The sequence below is a fragment of the Cervus canadensis genome, chromosome 9, assembly GCF_019320065.1.
Source record: "Cervus canadensis isolate Bull #8, Minnesota chromosome 9, ASM1932006v1, whole genome shotgun sequence".
Taxonomy (NCBI): Eukaryota; Metazoa; Chordata; class Mammalia; order Artiodactyla; family Cervidae; genus Cervus; species Cervus canadensis.
The window spans coordinates 77,394,653-77,412,523 of NC_057394.1; the positions used below are offsets into that span (position 1 = coordinate 77,394,653).

The 17,871-nt window shown below is 42.2% G+C and overlaps 1 protein-coding gene and 1 long non-coding RNA gene across 7 annotated transcripts in view; one reads left to right on the forward strand and one right to left on the reverse strand.

Moving 5' to 3' along the window:
- Positions 1-17,871, forward strand: part of LOC122447189 — a 349,507-nt gene that overhangs the window by 326,054 nt on the left and 5,582 nt on the right. The window lies entirely within an intron of this gene.
- Positions 12,655-17,871, reverse strand: part of B3GLCT (beta 3-glucosyltransferase) — a 113,512-nt gene continuing 108,295 nt past the window's right edge. For all 3 annotated transcript variants that reach the window (XM_043477680.1, XM_043477678.1, XM_043477679.1), the window contains one exon: positions 12,655-14,677. In XM_043477680.1, the coding sequence (XP_043333615.1) occupies positions 14,510-14,677 (168 nt within the window). In that variant the 3' untranslated portion in view covers positions 12,655-14,509. The remainder of the gene's footprint in view (positions 14,678-17,871) is intronic.

Genomic DNA, 17,871 nt, shown 5'->3' on the forward strand with positions numbered 1-17,871 from the left:
CTCACTCTTGAGTTGTGCTGACCCAGGTAAGACCCAGCTTCTTGTCATCTCAGCAAAGCCCTGACTCACTGCGTCTCTGCTCCTCCCCAGCTGTGTGTCCTTGCAGGAGTCCCTTAACCTCTCTGTGCCTCAATACCCTCTGAAGTGGGGAAAACATGACCCACTTCTCAAGGGTAGTTGTGAAGATTAGAGGCTGTAAAGTGTGCATATAAGGCATTGGACACAATGCTTGGCACAGTATAGCTGCTAAAGAAGCATCTGTCAAATTAATAACTGATGATTGCTTTCCTTTCAATTTGTTCTTATGGAGTGTGTACATCTTTGTTTAGTTTTCTCTCTTTTTTTTTTTTTTTTGCAACACCGCAAGGCATGTGGGATCTTAGTTCCCTAAGCAGGGTTGGACTGGGGGCTTCCCTGATAGCTCAGTTGGTAAAGGATCCGCCTACAATTCAAGAGACCCTGGTTCGATTCCTGGGTCAGGAAGATTCCCCCAGAGAAATGATAGGCTACCCACTCCAGTATTCTTGGGCTTTCCTGGTGCCTCAGATGATAAAGAATCTGCCTGCAGTGTGGGAGACCTGGATTCAATCCCTGGGTTAGGAAGATCCCCTGGAGGAGGGCATGGAACCTTCACCAATATTTTTGCCTGGAGAATCCCATGAACAAAGGAGTCTGGCGGGCTACAGTCCATCGGGTTGCAACGGGTCGGACACGACTGAGTGACTCAGCATCGCACAGCCAGGGATTGACTTGCACCCCCTGCAGTTCCAGGAGCGGAGTCTTAACCGCTGGACCACCAGGGGAGGCCAAGCTTTCTGTTTTTATCTGCTGAAAACATAGTCAGCTTTTCTGAAAAATAATAAACCAAACCTCTGCACTTCAACCTAGAAGGGTTAGAAAACTTTGGTGACAAGGAACAGAAATTAACGGGAGCTTAATAGAAAAGGAGAATCCATTATAAAGACTCAGGGGTGTCTCATGGATCCCAAGAGCTTGAAATGGAGATTCTTTCCTCTGCTTCTCCCTGTGGGCCTGCTGTATAGCCTCCTCTGTTTCTCTCCCTCCTTCCCCGAGATTGGCTTTCTCTGCCACCGTGGCCACCAACTGCTTCTCTCCGTTAGAATCTCACCCGAGTGCAGATTCACTCACTGAGCCTAAATTCCAAAACCAGGTGCCGACTCCAATCTCAGATCCCAATCAGATGTTCTCCCTTGAGAAATACAGTGATTCACTGCTGAAGGGCAAATGAGTTCATCAAAGCTGCTTTGTACAGGCTGGGGAAGACTGGGCCAGCTGTGGAGCGCAAGTTCTCCGAGAGATTGGGCGGGGGTGACTGGAAACTGAATTCAGAGCTTGCAGAATTGACCCCAGAAGGTCAGTGCTTGAAAGAGATTCCTGTGTTATCTAGTCCAATCTCTAGTCATATTAAAAAACATTCTTTTTTTTTTAATAAAGAAGGAAAGAGGTTCAGAGGTATGTGGTTTGTCGCCCCAGCCAGCCAATGACAGAACTGGAATCAGAACTCAGGTCTGCTGACACCACGGATCAAGTTCAAGGTCAAGGTCAAGTTCTCAGTGAGGGAGGCTCCATCACAGTCCCCACTCTCTGTGGGTGCAAGCTGAGGCAGAGTGGCATGCCCGAGGTCCCCCTGCTGGACAGTGCCACATCTGAGCTTACGTCCAATGCTTCCTATCGACCCCTGCAGAAGAGGGAAGGTGAGCGGGAACCAGAGAAGATGGAAAAGGGGGGAGGGCAGGGGAAGGATGGGGGAGGGGAACTGAAAGAGGGGAGAGAAGAGAGTGCCTCACTCTGGACAGGATCACCCTGATGGAGCTTGTCCCCCAGGAGGGCTAGGCTCCTCCGTGCTGGTTGTGGCTGTGAGTCTGTCACCAGTACTGCGTCTGGTTCTTTCTCTCCATGACCTTGACCTTGACCTTTCTGTTTTCTTGTGAGCCTGATGGATATCAACCCCAGTTCACTTCAGTCGCTCAGTCGTGTCCACCCTGTGGACTGTGGCACGCCAGGCTTCCCTGTCCATCATCAACTCCTGGAGCTTGCTCAAACTCATGTCCGTTGAGTTGGTGATGCCATCCAACCATCTCATCCCCTATCATCTCCTTCTCCTCCTGCCTTCAATCTTTCCCAGCATCAGGGTCTTTTCCAATGAGTCATTTCTTCACATCAGGTGGCCAAAGTGTTGGAGTTTCAGCTTCAGCATCAGTCCTTCCAATGAATATTCAGGACTGATCTCCTTTAGGATGGACTGGTTGGATCTCCTTGCAGTCCAAGGGACTCTCAAAAGAGTCTTCTCCACCCCCAGGTGAGGCCTCTCCTTCCCCTCCCGCCTCCTCCTTGACATGTCCATCTCCCCCACCTGGTTGAAGGCTCTGATGGGAAATAAAAGGTCCAAAGTAGAAAACCCAAACAGAGGCCAAAAACTGGGACCCACGGGCCAAATTCAATGTTCATAAGGTCTGAGTTTGGCCCAAATAATGATTTTATGAAAGTTTAAACACCTTGAAGAACCAGGTGTAACACCTAGAGTAGACACTGTACATAGTCTTGTGACATTTTATTCTCCTTTCATCCTGTTCTTGAAGTTGTCTTCACAGTTAGGGAGTATTTTTCTATGCTTCAATTTCCATCAAACATAAGAAAACAGAAGCCAATGAGGGATAGATGTTTCAAGAAAAAAAATGAAAGTATCTTTGTGAGCTAGAGCTCATTTGTATGTATTTTATTTATTTATTTATTTTTGGCTGTGCTGGGCTTTCTTTGCTGCACGTGGACTTTCTCTAGTTGTGAGGAGCAGGGCCTACTCTTCATTGCAACAGATATGAAACATAAACTGCAAATCCCTTTGGCTTCCCTGATAGCTCAGTTGGTAAAGAATCCGCCTGCAATGCAGGAAACCCCAGTTCGATTCCTGGGTCAGGAAGATCCTCTGGAGAAGGGATAGGCTACCCACTCCAGTATTCTGACCTGGAGAATTCATAGTCCAGGGGTTGCAAAGAGTCGGACACGACTGAGCGACTTTCACTTTCACTACAGATAAACTAGTTTTCATGCAGTTCTTTCTAGATATTCACAGTGGCACTCACACTAAACATACTATTCTGTAACACTTTTTACTTTAAAAATGTCCTTGCAGGAACTTCCCTGGTGTTGTGGAGGATAAGAATCTGTCTACCAATGCAGGGGACTTGGATTCGATCCCTGGTCCAGGAAGATATCACATGCTTCAGAGCAACTAAACCTGCACACTGAAACTGCTGAGGCCCATGTGCCTAGAGGCTGTGGAATATGACAAGAGTAGCCAGGAGAGAACAGCTTCCTGCTTGCTGCCAGTAGAGAAAGCCCCTGCAAAGCAATGAAGACCCAGCGCAGCCAAAGCTAACTAAATAAAATGTCCTTGCCATTTACACATGTTTAAGAACTAATGAGTGCTCTATATTGAATCTCAATCTCAATAGCTAATGAGTGTTTTGTATTGAATCTCAAAGTGCTCTAGTTTGTTTAGTCATATCCATTATGAAATGAAAATGGTGATGAATGATTGAAGAAATGACTATGTGATCGTTACCAGACTAAGCTCTTTACACACACAGAACCCCATGAAGAAGGCACTTTACTCCCATGTGAAATAAGAAAACTAGGACACAGTTTAGAGTTTAGGATAGCCCAAGGTCACAATCTTCTAGGAATATGGTTTCTAACTTTATTAAAAATTTCTGTAAGCATTTTGGTAAATAAATTTTTGCATGTGTCCTCAATAACTTGGTTAGAATAAGCTCCTAATGAAACAGAGTGGGTAGGCATTATTTTGGAGTCTTCTGACATATCCTGCCCAATGGTCCTTGAGAAAGATTAGAACTGCCATTGGCAGCGTGTTCCTTTAGATGGTGTTTGAACGTTTGCGCGCCAGGAACTGTCCTTGGTGCTGAGGGTACCACAGTAAAGAAAAAGAAGCCGTACTCGTGGCATTCGCAGTCTTGGGGACCTGTGTGTGTGTGTGCGCGAGTGTGTGGTGGAGGTAAGTGATAATATCGTGGATGATGACAAGTGCCAGAAAAATCTAAAAGGTGAGGGGACAAGGTATGAGTGCAACAGTGGCCAAGAGAGAGCCGTCTAAAATGACAAATCTGAAGCTCTTGATGCCTGAGTACCCACACACTTTGGTTAGTGAGATGAGTTTCATGCTTATGTCCTACTGAGGCACCTACCATGTTCTAGATGTTAAAAGAACAAAGCGCAAAGCATGCAGTCAGTGGGCTAGATGGAATCCACCTGCCAACGCAAGAGATGCAAGATGCTGTGGGTTCGATCACTGGGGCAGGAAGATCCCATAAAGTAGGAACTGGGAACTCACTCCAGTATTCTTGCCTGGAAAATTCCATGGACAGAGGAGCCTGGTGGGCTATAGTCCATGGGATTGCAAAGAGTAGGACATGACTGAGCAACAACAATGAGTGGACTAGATTAGTAGACTTGGAATTTAGACTCAGCTCTCAAGAACTATCTGTTACATTGGAGACCTTGGTTTCCCCCACTTTAAGATGGGGATGATGCCAATCTCATAGGCTGGTTGTGCAGGTCTGTGAGTTGGCACAGAGCCAAGTGAGTTGCCAAGTTCATCAGTTAATTGAAGAGTTTTTCTTCATTGAGGAGGGTGGTGTTCGATGAGGAGTTGACTTCATTATCCTGGTTTAGCCATCTGCCAGTTATTGGTCCTTTGGCAATGTACTTCTACCCTCAGTTATCCCCTTTAGAAAGAGAAGAAATTTTTTAAAAAGTTTGAATTATTTATATAAAATTGCTTATTAAATCTTTTCAAAGCCTCTTATCTCTCCCCTCTCCCCAACACTCTTTTTCTTTTTTTCCTTTTTTTTTAAATTTTTTTTTTATTAGTTGGAGGCTAATTACTTCACGACATTTCAGTGGGTTTTGTCATACATTGATATGAATCAGCCATAGAGTTACACGTATTCCCCATCCCGATCCCCCCTCCCACCTCCCTCTCCACCCGATTCCTCTGGGTCTTCCCAGTGCACCAGGCCCGAGCACTTGTCTCATGCATCCCACCTGGGCTGGTGACCTGTTTCACCATAGATAATATACATGCTGTTCTTTCGCAACATCCCACCTCACCTTCTCCCACAGAGTTCAAAAGTCTGTTCTGTACTTCTGTGTCTCTTTTTCTGTTTTGCATAAAGGGTTGTCGTTACCATCTTTCTAAATTCCATATATATGTGTTAGTTTGCTGTAATGTTCTTTATCTTTCTGGCTTACTTCACTCTGTATAATGGGCTCCAGTTTCATCCATCTCATTAGAACTGGTTCAAATGAATTCTTTTTAACTGCTGAGTAATATTCCATGGTGTATATGTACCACAGTTTCCTTATCCATTCATCTGCTGATGGGCATCTAGGTTGCTTCCATGTCCTGGCTATTATAAACAGTGCTGCGATGAACATTGGGGTGCACGTGTCTCTTTCAGATCTGGTTTCCTCAGTGTGTATGCCCAGAAGTGGATTGCTGGGTCATATGGCAGTTCTATTTCCAGTTTTTTAAGAAATCTCCACCACTGTTTCCATAGTGGCTGTACTAGTTTGCATTCCACAACAGTGTAAGAGGGTTCCCTTTTCCCACACTCTCCAGCTATATTGCCTTGGTAGATTTTTGGATACAGCCATGCCTGACTGGCGTGTAATGCGTACCTCATGGTGTTTGATTGCATTTCCTGAAATTTGAGTGATGTTGAGCATCTTTTCATGTGTTTGTTTAAAGACCATCTGGTACGTCTTCTTTGGAGAAATGTCTGTTTAGTTCTCTGGCCCATTTTTTGATTGGGTCATTTATTTTTCTGGAATTGAGCTGCAGGAGTTGCTTGTATATTTTTGAGATTAATCCTTTGTCTGTTTCTTCATTTGCTATTATTTTCTCCCCATCTGAGGGCTGTCTTTTCACCTTACTTATAGTTTCCTTTGTAGTGCAAAAGCTTTTAAGTTTCATTAGATCCCATTTGTTTAGTTTTGCTTTTTATTTCCAATATTCTGGGAGGTGAGTCATAGAGGATCTTGCTGTGATTTATGTCAGAGAGTGTTTTGCCTATGTTCTCCTCTAGGAGTTTTATTAGTTTCTGTCTTTACATTTAGTTCTTTAATCCATTTTTGAGTTTATTTTTGTGTATGGTGTTAGAAGATGTTCTAGTTTCATTCTTTTACAAGTGGTTGACCAGTTTTCCCAGCACCACTTGTTAAAGAGGTTGTCTTTTTTCCATTGTATATCCTTGCCTCCTTTGTCAAAGATAAGATGTTCGTGGATTTATCTCTGGGCTTTCTATTCTGTTCCATTGATCTATATTTCTGTCTTTGTGCCAGTACCATGCTGTCTTGATGACTGTGGCTTTGTAGTAGAGTCTGAAGTCAGGCAGGTTGATTCCTCCAGTTCCATTCTTCTTTCTTAAGATTACTTTGACTATTCGAGGTTTTTTGTATTTCCATACAAATTGTGAAATTATTTGTTCTAGTTCTGAGAAAAATACCGTTGGTAGCTTGATAGGGATTGCATTGAATCTATAGATTGCTTTGGATAGAATAGCCATTTTGACAATATTGATTCTTCCAATCCATGAGCATGGTATGTTTCTCCATCTGTTTGTGTCCTCTTTGATCTCTTTCATCAGTATTTTATAGTTTTCTATGTATAGGTCTTTTGTTTTTTTAGGTAGATATACTCCTAAGTATTTTATTCTTTTTGTTGCAATGGTGAATGGTATTGTTTCCTTAATTTCTCTTTCTGTTTTCTCATTGTTAGTGTATAGGAATGCAAGGGATTTCTGTGTGTTAATTTTATATCCTGCAACTTTACTATATTTGTTGATTAGCTCTAGTAATTTTCTGGAAGAGTCTTTAGGGTTTTCTATGTAGAGGATCATGTCATCTGCAAACTGCGAGAGTTTCACTTCTTCTTTTCCTATCTGGATTCCTTTTACTTCTTTTTCTGCTCTGATTGCTGTGGCCAGAACTTCCAACACTATGTTGAATAGTAGTGGTGAGAGTGGGCAACCTTGTCTTGTTCCTGATTTCAGGGGAAATGCCTTCAATTTTTCACCATTGAGGGTGATGCTTGCTGTGGGTTTGTCATATATAGCTTTTATTATGTTGAGGTATGTTCCTTCTATTCCTGCTTTTTGGAGAGTTTTATTCATAAATGAGTGTTGAATTTTGTCAAAGGCTTTCTGCTCATCTATTGATGATAATCATATGGTTTTTAATAATTCATTTGTTAATGGTGGTGTATTACATTGATTTGATTTTGTGGGATATTAAAAGAATCCTGCATTTCCTGGGATAAAGCCGCATTGGTCACTGGTGTAATGATTTTTTTTAATATGTTGTTGGATTCTGTTTGCTAGAATTTTGTTAAGGATTTTTGCATCTTGTTCATCAGTGATATGGCCTGTAGTTTTCTTTTTTTGTGGCATCTTTGTCTGGTTTTGGAATTAGGGTGATGGTGGTCTCATAGAATGAGTTTGGAAGTTTACCTTCCTCTGCAATTTTCTGGAAGAGTTTGAGTAAGATAGGTGTTAGCTCTTCTCTAATTTTTTGGTAGAATTCAGCTGTGAAGCCATCTGGTCCTGGGCTTTTGTTTGCTGGAAGATTTTTGATGACAGTTTCGATTTCCTTGCTTGTGATGGGTCTGTTAAGATCTTCTATTTCTTCCTGGTTCAGTTTTGGAAAGTTATACTTTCCTAAGAATTTGTCCATTTCATCCAAGTTTTCCATTTTATTGGCATAGAGCTGCTGGTAGTAGTCTCTTATGATCCTTTGTATTTCAGTGTTGTCTGTTGTGATCTCTCCATTTTCATTTCTAATTTTTGTTAATTTTGGTTTTTTCTTCTTTGTTTCTTACATGAAGTCTTGCTAATGGTTTGTCAATTTTGTTTATTTTCAAAAAAACGCAGCTTTTTAGCTTTTGTTTTGATTTTTGCTATGGTCTCTTTTAGTTTCTTTTGCATTTTTTCTGCCCTGATTTTTAAGATTTCTTTCCTTCTGCTAACTCTGGGTTCCTTCATTTCTTCGCTTCTCTAATTGCTTTAAGGTGTAGAGTTAGGTTATTTATTGGTTTTTTCTTGTTCTTGAATTGTAACGCCTGTAATGCCTATGAGCCTTCCCTTAGCACTGTTTTACAGTGTCCCATAGGTCTTGGGTGTTGTGCTTTTCATTTTCATTCATCTTCTATACATATTTTATTTCTTTTTTGTTTCTTCTATGATTTGTTGGTTATTCAGAAGCGTGTTATTTAGGCTCCATATGTTTGAATTTTTAACAATTTTTTTCCTGTAATTGAGATCTAAATCTTACTGAACTGTGGTCAGAAAAGATGACTGGAATGAATTTTCAATTTTTTTGAAATTTTCCAAGCACCCAGATTTAATGGCGCAGGATGTGATCTTAATTCTGGAGTGTTCCGTGTGCACTTGAGAACGGTGAAGTTGATTTGTTTTGGGGTGAAATGTCCTATAGATATCAATTAGGTCTAGCTGGTCCATTGTGTCACTTAAGGTTTGTGTTTCCTTGTTAATTTTCTGTTTAGTTGATCTATCCATAGTTGTGAGTGGGGTATTAAGTCTCCCACTACTATTGTGTTACTATTAATTTCCTCTTTCATACTCATTAGTGTTTGCCGTACATATTGCGGTGCTCCTATGTTGGGTGCATATATATTTATAATTGTTATATCTTCTTCTTGGATTGATCCTTTGATCATTATGTAGTGTCCTTCTTTGTCTCTTTTCACATCCTTTATTTGAAAGTCTATTTTATCTGATATGAGTATTGCGACTCCTGCTTTCTTTTGGTCTCCGTTTGCATGAAATATTTTTTTTCCAGCCCTTCACTTTTAGTCTGTATGTGTCTCTTGTTTTGAGGTGGGTCTCTTGTAGACAGCATATATAGGGGTCTTGTTTTGTATCCATTCAGCCAATCTTTGTCTTTTGGTTGGGGCATTCAACCCATTTACATTTAGGGTAATTATTGATAGGTGTGGTCCCTTGCCATTTACTTTGTTGTTTTGGGTTCACCGTTTATACAACCTTTCTGCATTTCCTGTCTAGAGAAGATCCTTTAGCATTTGTTGAAGAGCTGGTTTGGTGGTGCTGAATTCTCTCAGCTTTTGCTTATCTGTAAAGCTTTTGAATTCTCCTTCATATCTGAATGAGATCCTTGCTGGATACAGTAATCTAGGTTGTAGGTTATTCTCTTTCATTACTTTCAGTACGTCCTGCCATTCCCTTCTGGCCTGGAGGGTTTCTATTGATAGATCAGCTGTTATCCTTATGGGAATCCCTTTGTGTGTTATTTGTTGTTTTTCCTTGCTGCTTTTAATATTTGTTCTTTGTGTTTGATCTTTGTTAATTTGATTAATATGTGTCTTGGGGTGTTTCGCCTTGGGTTTATCCTGTTTGGGACTCTCTGGGTTTCTTGGACTTGGGTGGCTATTTCCTTCCCCATTTTAGGGAAGTTTTCAGCTATTATCTCCTCGAGTATTTTCTCATGGCCTTTCTTTTTGTCTTCTTCTTCTGGGACTCCTATGATTCGAATGTTGGGCGTTTCACAGTGTCCCAGAGGTCCCTGAGGTTGTCCTCATTTCTTTTGATCCTTTTTTCTTTTTTCCTCTCTGCTTCATTTATTTCCACCATTTTATCTTCTACCTCACTTATCCTATCTTCTGCCTCCGTTATTCTACTCTTGGTTCCCTCCAAAGTGTTTTTGACCTCATTCATTGCATTATTCATTTTTAATTGACTCTTTTTTATTTCTTCTAGGTCTTTATTAAACAGTTCTTGAATCTTTTCAATCTTTGTTTCCAGGCTATTTATCTGTAACTCCATTTTGTTTTCAAGATTTTGGATCATTTTTATTATCATTATTCTAAATTCTTTTTCAGGTAGATTCCCTATTGCCTCCTCTTTTGTTTGACTTGGTGGGCATTTTTCATGTTCCTTTACCTGTTGCGTATTTCTTTGCCTTTTCATCTTGTTTAGATTGCTGTATCTGGAGTGGGCTTTCTGTATTCTGGAGGTCTGTGGTTCCTTTTTATTGTGGAGGATTAACCCAGTGGGTGGGGTTAGACGATTGGCTTGTCAAGATTTCCTGGTTAGGGGAGCTTGCGTCAGTGTTCTGGTGCGTGGAACTTGATTTCTTCTCTTTGGAGAGCAATGGAGTGCCCAGTAACGAGTTTTGAGATGGGTCTATGTGTTAGGTGTGTCCTTGGGCAGCCTGTATGTTGATGTTCAGGGCCATGTTCCTGCGTTGCTGGAGAATTTGCGTGGTATGTCTTGCTCTAAAACTTATTGGCTCTTGGGTGGTGGTTGGTTTCAGTGTAGGTATGGAGGCTTTTGGACGGTCACTTATTACTTAAAGTTTCCATGTAGTCAGGAGTTTTCTGGTGTTCTCAGGTTTTGGGCTTAAGTCTCCTGCCTCTGGATTTCAGTTTTATTCTTCCTGTAGTCTCAGGACTTCTCCAACTATACAGCCCTGATAAGAAAACTTCTAGGTTAATGGCTAAAAGATTCTCCCCCGTTAGGGACACCCAGAGAGGTTCACAGAGTTACATGAAGAAGAGGAGAGGGAGGAGGGAGATAGAGATGAACAGGAGGAGAAAAGGGGGGACTCAAGAGGAGAGAGACAGATCTACGCAGCTGTCTGTTCCCAGAGTGTTCTCCGTAGCCCAGTCACCTACAAGGATTCACAGAATTGGATTGGGAAGAGAAGGGGAAAAGAGGAAATAGAGGTGTTCTGAGGTAGAAAACAGAGAGTCAAGATTGGGAGAGAATAATCTTCGGTTTAAAAATAGGGCTTCTCTTCTTTTTTTTTGGTAAGGTTATAGTGTATTGAAAATGAAAATTAAGGAGTAGTAGAGGAGTACTAGAGGACTTTAAAAGAAATAAGAGAAAAAGAAAAATAGAAAATAGAAGAGAAAAAGGAAAGAAAAAAAAAGAAAGAAAAAGAAGAAAAAAAAATTTTTTTTTTCCCCCTAATTAAAAAATCGTAAAAGTCTGTGGAAATGAAAGTTAAGGAGTAATGGGGGAGTAATAGGGGATTTTAAAGGAAAATAAAAGAGAAGAAAGAAAAAAGGAAAAAAAGAAAAAAAAGAAAAAAAATTTTAAAAAAAAAGAGAAAAAAGTAAAATTATATCTAGGAGTTTCTCTGTGGCTGTTGCGGTCAGTGTGGGTTCGGCTCAGTTTCAGATAGCTCCTCGTTCCAGCTTACGCTTCTCGATATCTACAGGCCCCTCCGGTGTAGTCAGCGTTTCCTAGAGGGATTTTAATCTGTTGCACCAGTCCCTTCTGAAGCGGTTCCCTTTGTTTATTTGGCTTCTGTTTGCCGGTCTCTTCAGAGCCTCATCTCCGCCCTGACACAGGCGAGGGGAGGTGGACTCTTATTCAGGTAGCTAGTTCCGTCGCTCTGCGGGGCAGGGAGGGGCTTGCGCTGCAGGGAGAGGCTGGCGCTGTGGGGACAGGCTTGCGCCGCGGGGATGGGCTGGGGCTGCCGGGAGGGGCTGACGCTGCTTTCTCCGTCTGTGCTGCTCAGGCTCCTGGCTGTTCTATATGGAGCGCGCCCCGCGCTGCGCGAGGTTCCAGCCCTCGGGTGTTCCACAAAAGCGCGGAAGGAAAAGCTGCGCCTGCTCTCCGTGCCTTCCCCGTCAGAGCGGTCCAGGCAGCCAGGGGCTTGGTGGGCGCACTCTACCCAGGTGTGGCGCGCCCCCTCCCTTCCGCGGACCCAGTCTCAGTTTCCGCAGGCGCCAGTCGGGCGCGCGCGCCTTCCGCCCTCCGCGTCCCCAGCCCCAGTCCCCGCCCGCGCCGGTCGGGTGCCTGCGCCCTGTGTCTCGCCGCGACCTTCCCCTCCCCCCTGCCTCCTGCCTCCGGCGGGGCTGGGCCGGTCCGCAGCCTGCGAGCTCCTCTCTGGACCCTCTCGGTCTCTTTGTTCTGCGAACGGCCGGCAGTGTGTTTGGGCTGGTTAATTTACTCTCTCTCTTTTGGTCTGCCACAGTTCAAGTTGGAAACTCACAGAAGTTCCCTCCGATTGTCCTCAGGGCACTCGGGCCGGACCCTACCCCAAGCAATGCCGCCTAAGAGCTCCCGGGACGGATCTCCGTCCTTAGCTCTTTGGCCTCACTTTTTATCTTTTATATTTTGTCCTACCTCCTTTCGAAGACAATGGGCTGCTTTTCTGGGCGCCTGATGACCTCAACTAGTGATCTGAAGTTGTTTTGCGAAGTTTGCTCTGCGTTCAGTTATTCTTTTGATGAATTTGTAGGAGAGAAAGTGGTCTCCCCGTCCTACTCCTCTGCCATCTTGGCTCCTCCCCAAAACTAGTTCTTAAGATATGAACTCTATGAGAATCGGTTCCAAAATATTTCCAATTCATTATGTAATAAAATAGATAATGGTTTTATAGACCATGTGTAAATATATCTTCAATGTCTGGTGGCTTTCTCTCAAAAGAATAGGTTTTTAGTTTTCTTTTTAAAAACTGTGTTTACCCAGCTGCCAACTTCCTCCTCTGATTTCATTATTTTCTTTTCCCCATGGCCCTCCCCACTCCCACTCCACTCAGACTCATAAATACATTGGAGAAATCAGAAACTTAGGCAAAGTTCTTTTACTTGTTGTTAGGCTTACACAGTTCCAAAAAGTAAACATAATTAACAGAATACCTAAAAGTACCAGAGGAGGCGCCCCGGTATCAGCAGAAGGCACTGGTCATCATAACAGAGAACGCTTGACGAGGACCTTCAGGTAGAGATGCTTCACGTTCAGTCCTGTCAGAGGAACACACTGTTTGCTGAGTGTGACGATGGCAGGCATGAGTAGGAGCTGAAGGCTTTTCTCCACAGGGTCAGGCAGCCCGGCCCTCCAGGTGCATTATTACAGGCGCCACGAAGGTGGCTATGACGGCGACAGTGACAGGAATCCCAGTTATGACAACAGTACTGATTCATCAGCAGTATCTTGGCCCGACGTTTAAATCCTTCAGGTGCTTCTCATCCAACCCATCATGCTGGATCCATTCCCCAGACAGACCACAAAATCCACTTTCAGAGAAATGAATCCAGTGTGTTCAGTTATCATTGAAAACACACCAGTCCTGGTATTGGCTAGTTTGCAAAAATGGTAAATACTATTGCATTGTTTTGGAAATCCATATAAGCTGCAAGAAATATGTATTGTTAAAACACACACCTGGGTACGTTTGGTGGCACAGCTTTAAAACCCCGTGCTTGGATATAAAAACATAATAAGCAAAATTAATAATTTTTATTTTATTTTTTTAATAATTTTTATTTTTAAAAAAGTATTTTACTATGCCAAAATTAGTTTAAGACATAGTAAAATCAAATTTTGTGCAAATACCTTTAGAAAATGGAATTATATAATTAAATGTTAAATACAGAATAAGCTTTAAAAATTAATAGTGTATTAAATTACTATATATTAAAGCTATGATGTGGAAATTAGCGCAGTTTCAAAATACTCTTTGCAGATTTCATTCCTTGAGAACCCTGGGAAGTTGCCAAATCACCATTCAGCCCTCCCTGACACTGGGGAGGTCTGTTCTGAGTCTGGAGTCATTACGTAACATACAAATAAGAATAAAATACCAGGTACAATTAATTTAATATACTTGCTGAGACTTTACACAGAGCTCAGAGACTTGAATAAAATACAACGCTGTTTTTTAAATACTGAGAACACTTTTCTGGCAGCAGTCAGTATACTTTTGTGTTATAAGTAGGTCATAAAGATAGGGCTTCAGGGAGAAATAGAACACAGATGAACCTCTAAAGAAGCAGAAAACTCTCGCAGAAGACTTCTTATTCTCTTTTTATGAGGCATAAACAGAAAAACAGATAAAACATAACAACCCTGATTACAGACTCCAGGGGATTTTTTCATTGCTAGACTTTTATGATGGTTTACGAATAATCCTTAATACAGCAGTCTTCCTACTGAGTTACCAGGAAATCATTTTGATCATCAATAGTATGGTTTAAAAGTTGGCCCCATGGTAAGATCCAGGTCAAGACACCTTCTCTTCTTTATTTTATGTATAATGGTGAAGACAGTCACGTCTCTCCAGCCTCATGCCCAGCTGATACATCTGTTATAATGAAGAGTGAGGACAGGAAGGAGACTTCTGGTACCATTTATTTTTCTGTGACAGAAATAAAGCTGCTGTTTCACAGCTTGAAAAATACACAGTAATCATTGTCTATTACAAGAACTGCATAATGCCAACGCAAGTGATTTCTTTTCCCCAGAAAAGAAAAAAAATCTGTTTTCCCTATGACTTCTTCCCCACTCCCAACTCAAAAATGAACACATCACACGTCCACCTGCAGTCAGGATGCTTCCGACGCCGTGTGTCACGCACACATGAGCTGCGAGATGCAGGACAGGGCGAGTCTCGGCCTCCGACCCGTGCCTGCAGGCCCCGTGCTTCACAGCTCCTCTTTGAGGCCTCTTCGGCTCTGCTGCCTGGCTCGGTCTTCCTCAGCGGGCGCCAGCCACGTGAAGTAGACCTTCACGGGATCGATGTTCCAGTGCTTGTGGAAAGACACAGGAACCTGGTGAGACAGGTAGTCCTTAGGGTAATCCACGGGCCGCGCCTGCAGACAGAACAGAGAACCGCACCCTCTCACTCACCGGAAACAGCCCTGCTTCAGAATAACATTTAAATGTGTGGATCGACTGCTTTCCTTCCCGAGCTGGTGTCGGTTATGGGAGTCTAACAGCAAGGAGGAGAATCCTTTCCAGGAAAATCTGCCTCTAAGCTCTTTGCTTCTGCATCTCCAGTTACTTCCTTACCCCCACAGCACAGTGCTCCAAACGCGTCTGCTTTCTGCTCCTAGGTTCCACAGCCATGCCCCTGAGAAATCAACTGTGGTACTATGAAAAGGTTTCCTTGGTAAGTCATTTAAGTTACTATTAAAACTTCTGCAGAGAGGCAGAAAAACTTACTTCCCAGATCTGAAGAAACTCTGGCCATACATGGTGTCTGGATGGCGAGGTGGGGCAAAGCTATCTGGGGGTTCCCGTTGCCTGTCTGCTGTTCTGATGTGGAATCAAGCATATGTCTTTCAGAGAAGGGAAACAGATCTCATCAGAGACAAGGACAGGTCTAGAAAAGGAAACACTAGAGAGACACATGGTTGATGGTTGGATGGCATCACTGACTCAATGGACATGAGTCTGAGCAAACTCCAGGAGATGGTGAAGGACAAGGAAGCCCACTGTGCTACATACAGTCCATAGGGTCGCAAAGAGACACGATTTAGTGACTGAATGGTAACGGCAGTAGAGACAGAAAGCAAACCTGTGGTGTCCTGGGTCTGCAAAGGGAGTGGGGAATGGCTGCAAGTCCATTCAAGGGAAGTGTGGGAGGCGTGACTATCGGGCCATAAAACCAGGTTAGTGGTGGCCTAACTCTGGAAATCTGCTAAGATGTTTCAAGCTGCCATTCACACCATCACTGTGTGGGAATTGTGTATGGGATGTAAACCATAGCTCAGTGTAGCTGGAAAGCATCTAAAACAGTTTTAACCTCCATTTGTTGCACTGTTCACTGAGCTGTCATCTCGACAGATAAGGTTTACATTTGCCCAACTTATGTCCTCCTCCTGCAGTTTTAAGCCATCTCTCTCTCCGTGTACGGTGCCCTGTGTCGTTTCTCTTTGGTATTTGGGCCCAGAGGCTGATTATCGGAGGCAGTACAGACTTCTGAGCATCACAGATGCTGTTCTGGGTGCACTCTACTTTGGTGGTTTTGTCTTGTTCTTTTCTGTGACCTCATTTATCAGAAATGATTTGGCACACTCTAATGCTTCACTTGCATGGATGACTCTATGAGATGCAATCAATCACTTCTGGAATCTGCATCAATAGAGGCAAAGGTATTATGGATTTATTTTTTCCTGTTAGATGTAATTATATCTCCCAACAGTTCATTTTTAAGTGTGAAAAACAAGCAACAATTTTGACACATTGGTAGATTCGGCTGATTAACATTTTATTATGGATTTTTACATCTGTGTTTAAGAGAAACACTGGCCTGTAGTTTACTTCTGTGATATCCCATTTTAATTCCTTTGTTAATTTCTTAGCTGTTTTTTAAGTGATTTTTTTTTAGTGCTTGCTTCTGGGGATACAGCGTACATCTGTGACATCATAAAGTGAGTTGGGAAACATTCTTGCTGCTTCTCTAATCCAATTTCATCAAGGTATAAAGGTTTAAATACATTTTCTATTTCTTAAGAAATAGACTTGCTTAAAAAGTATGATTCTAGAAATTTCTCCACTTCATTTAAACTGTCCATTTGTTGGCATAATTTTGGTAGGGTATATAATGATGCCCCTTTTTCCCTTCTGAGTTTGGCAACTTACATCCTGTCTTATGCAATGCAGGAGACTCGGGATGGATCCCTGGGTGAGGAAGATCCCTTGGAGAAGGGAATGGCTACCCACTCCTGTATTTTTGCCTGGGAAAGCCCATGGACAAGGAAGCCTGGCAGACTGCAGTCCTCAGGGTCACAAAAGAGTTGGGTACAACTTAGCAACTAACCAACAAATAACAGCAAAAACAAAACAACTGGTTTTCTGTTGGTCAAGCTAGTTAAAGGTTTATCAGATTAGAACTAATTTTTGGTTTAACTGATTTTCTGTTTCCTATTTCATTATTTGTGCTCTGATCTTTAATATTTCTTTCATTCCACACAGTTCAGATTTGATTTTATATTATTCTGCTCTCAATGTAGAAACTTAGACTATTAATTTAATATCTTTGTTCCTTTCTAACATTGCAGAGAGCCGGACATGACTGAGCTAAGCACAACACAGCACATGTTTAAAACTATAAATTTCCTACTAACACTACATCCTGTGAAAATGAAAGTGTCAGTCATTCAGCCACGTCTGACTCTCTGTGAGCCTGTGGACTGTAGCCCAGCAGCCTCCTGTCACAGGATTCGCCAGGCAAGAGTGCTGGCGTGGGTTGCCGTGTGCTTCTCCAGAGACTCTTCCCGACCGAGGGAGCAAACCCAGGTCTCCTGCACTGCAGGGGGATTCTGTACTGTCTGAGCCACCGGGGGAGACCAGGACAGCACAGCATATTCAAAACTATAAATTTCCTACTGATCACTCTATAGCTGACCTCAAATTTTTGGATATGTTGTGTTCTCATTTTCATTCAAGGTATTTTCTAATTTTCCTTATGATTTCTTTTTTCAACCCAAGGGTTATTTTAAAGCATGTTGTTTAATTTACAAATATTGGGGGAATTTCCCCATTTTCTATTGATTCTAATTTCATTCCATTGTTCTTGGGGGTATACTGTGTATGTTTTCAATCCTTTTAAATATATTGGGCAAAACAGTATGTCTTAGCTTATGGTCTATCCTAGAGAATATTCCATATACATTTGAAAAAGAATGTTTATTCTGTTGTCAGATGAAATATTCTTTATGTGACAAGTCAAGTAGCTAACACTCATGTATTTCTCCTTTCAATTCCATTTGTTTTGTATAATGTGAAGATCTGTTAGCTGTATACATGTGTTATAATTGTTTTTTCTCTTGACCTTTTGTCATGACCTTTTCTCATGACCTTTTGTCATGAAATGTCCCACTTTCTGTCTAGTAATATTTCTGTTCTTAAATTACTATAGCCACTCAAGCTCTCTTGTGATCAACTGGCTGCACAGTATACTTTTTTTAGTCTTTTATACCATTTTTTAAATTGAAATACAGTTAATTGACATCGTTGTGTTAGTTTCAGGTATACTGCAGTGATTCCCTTTGTTCCAGCG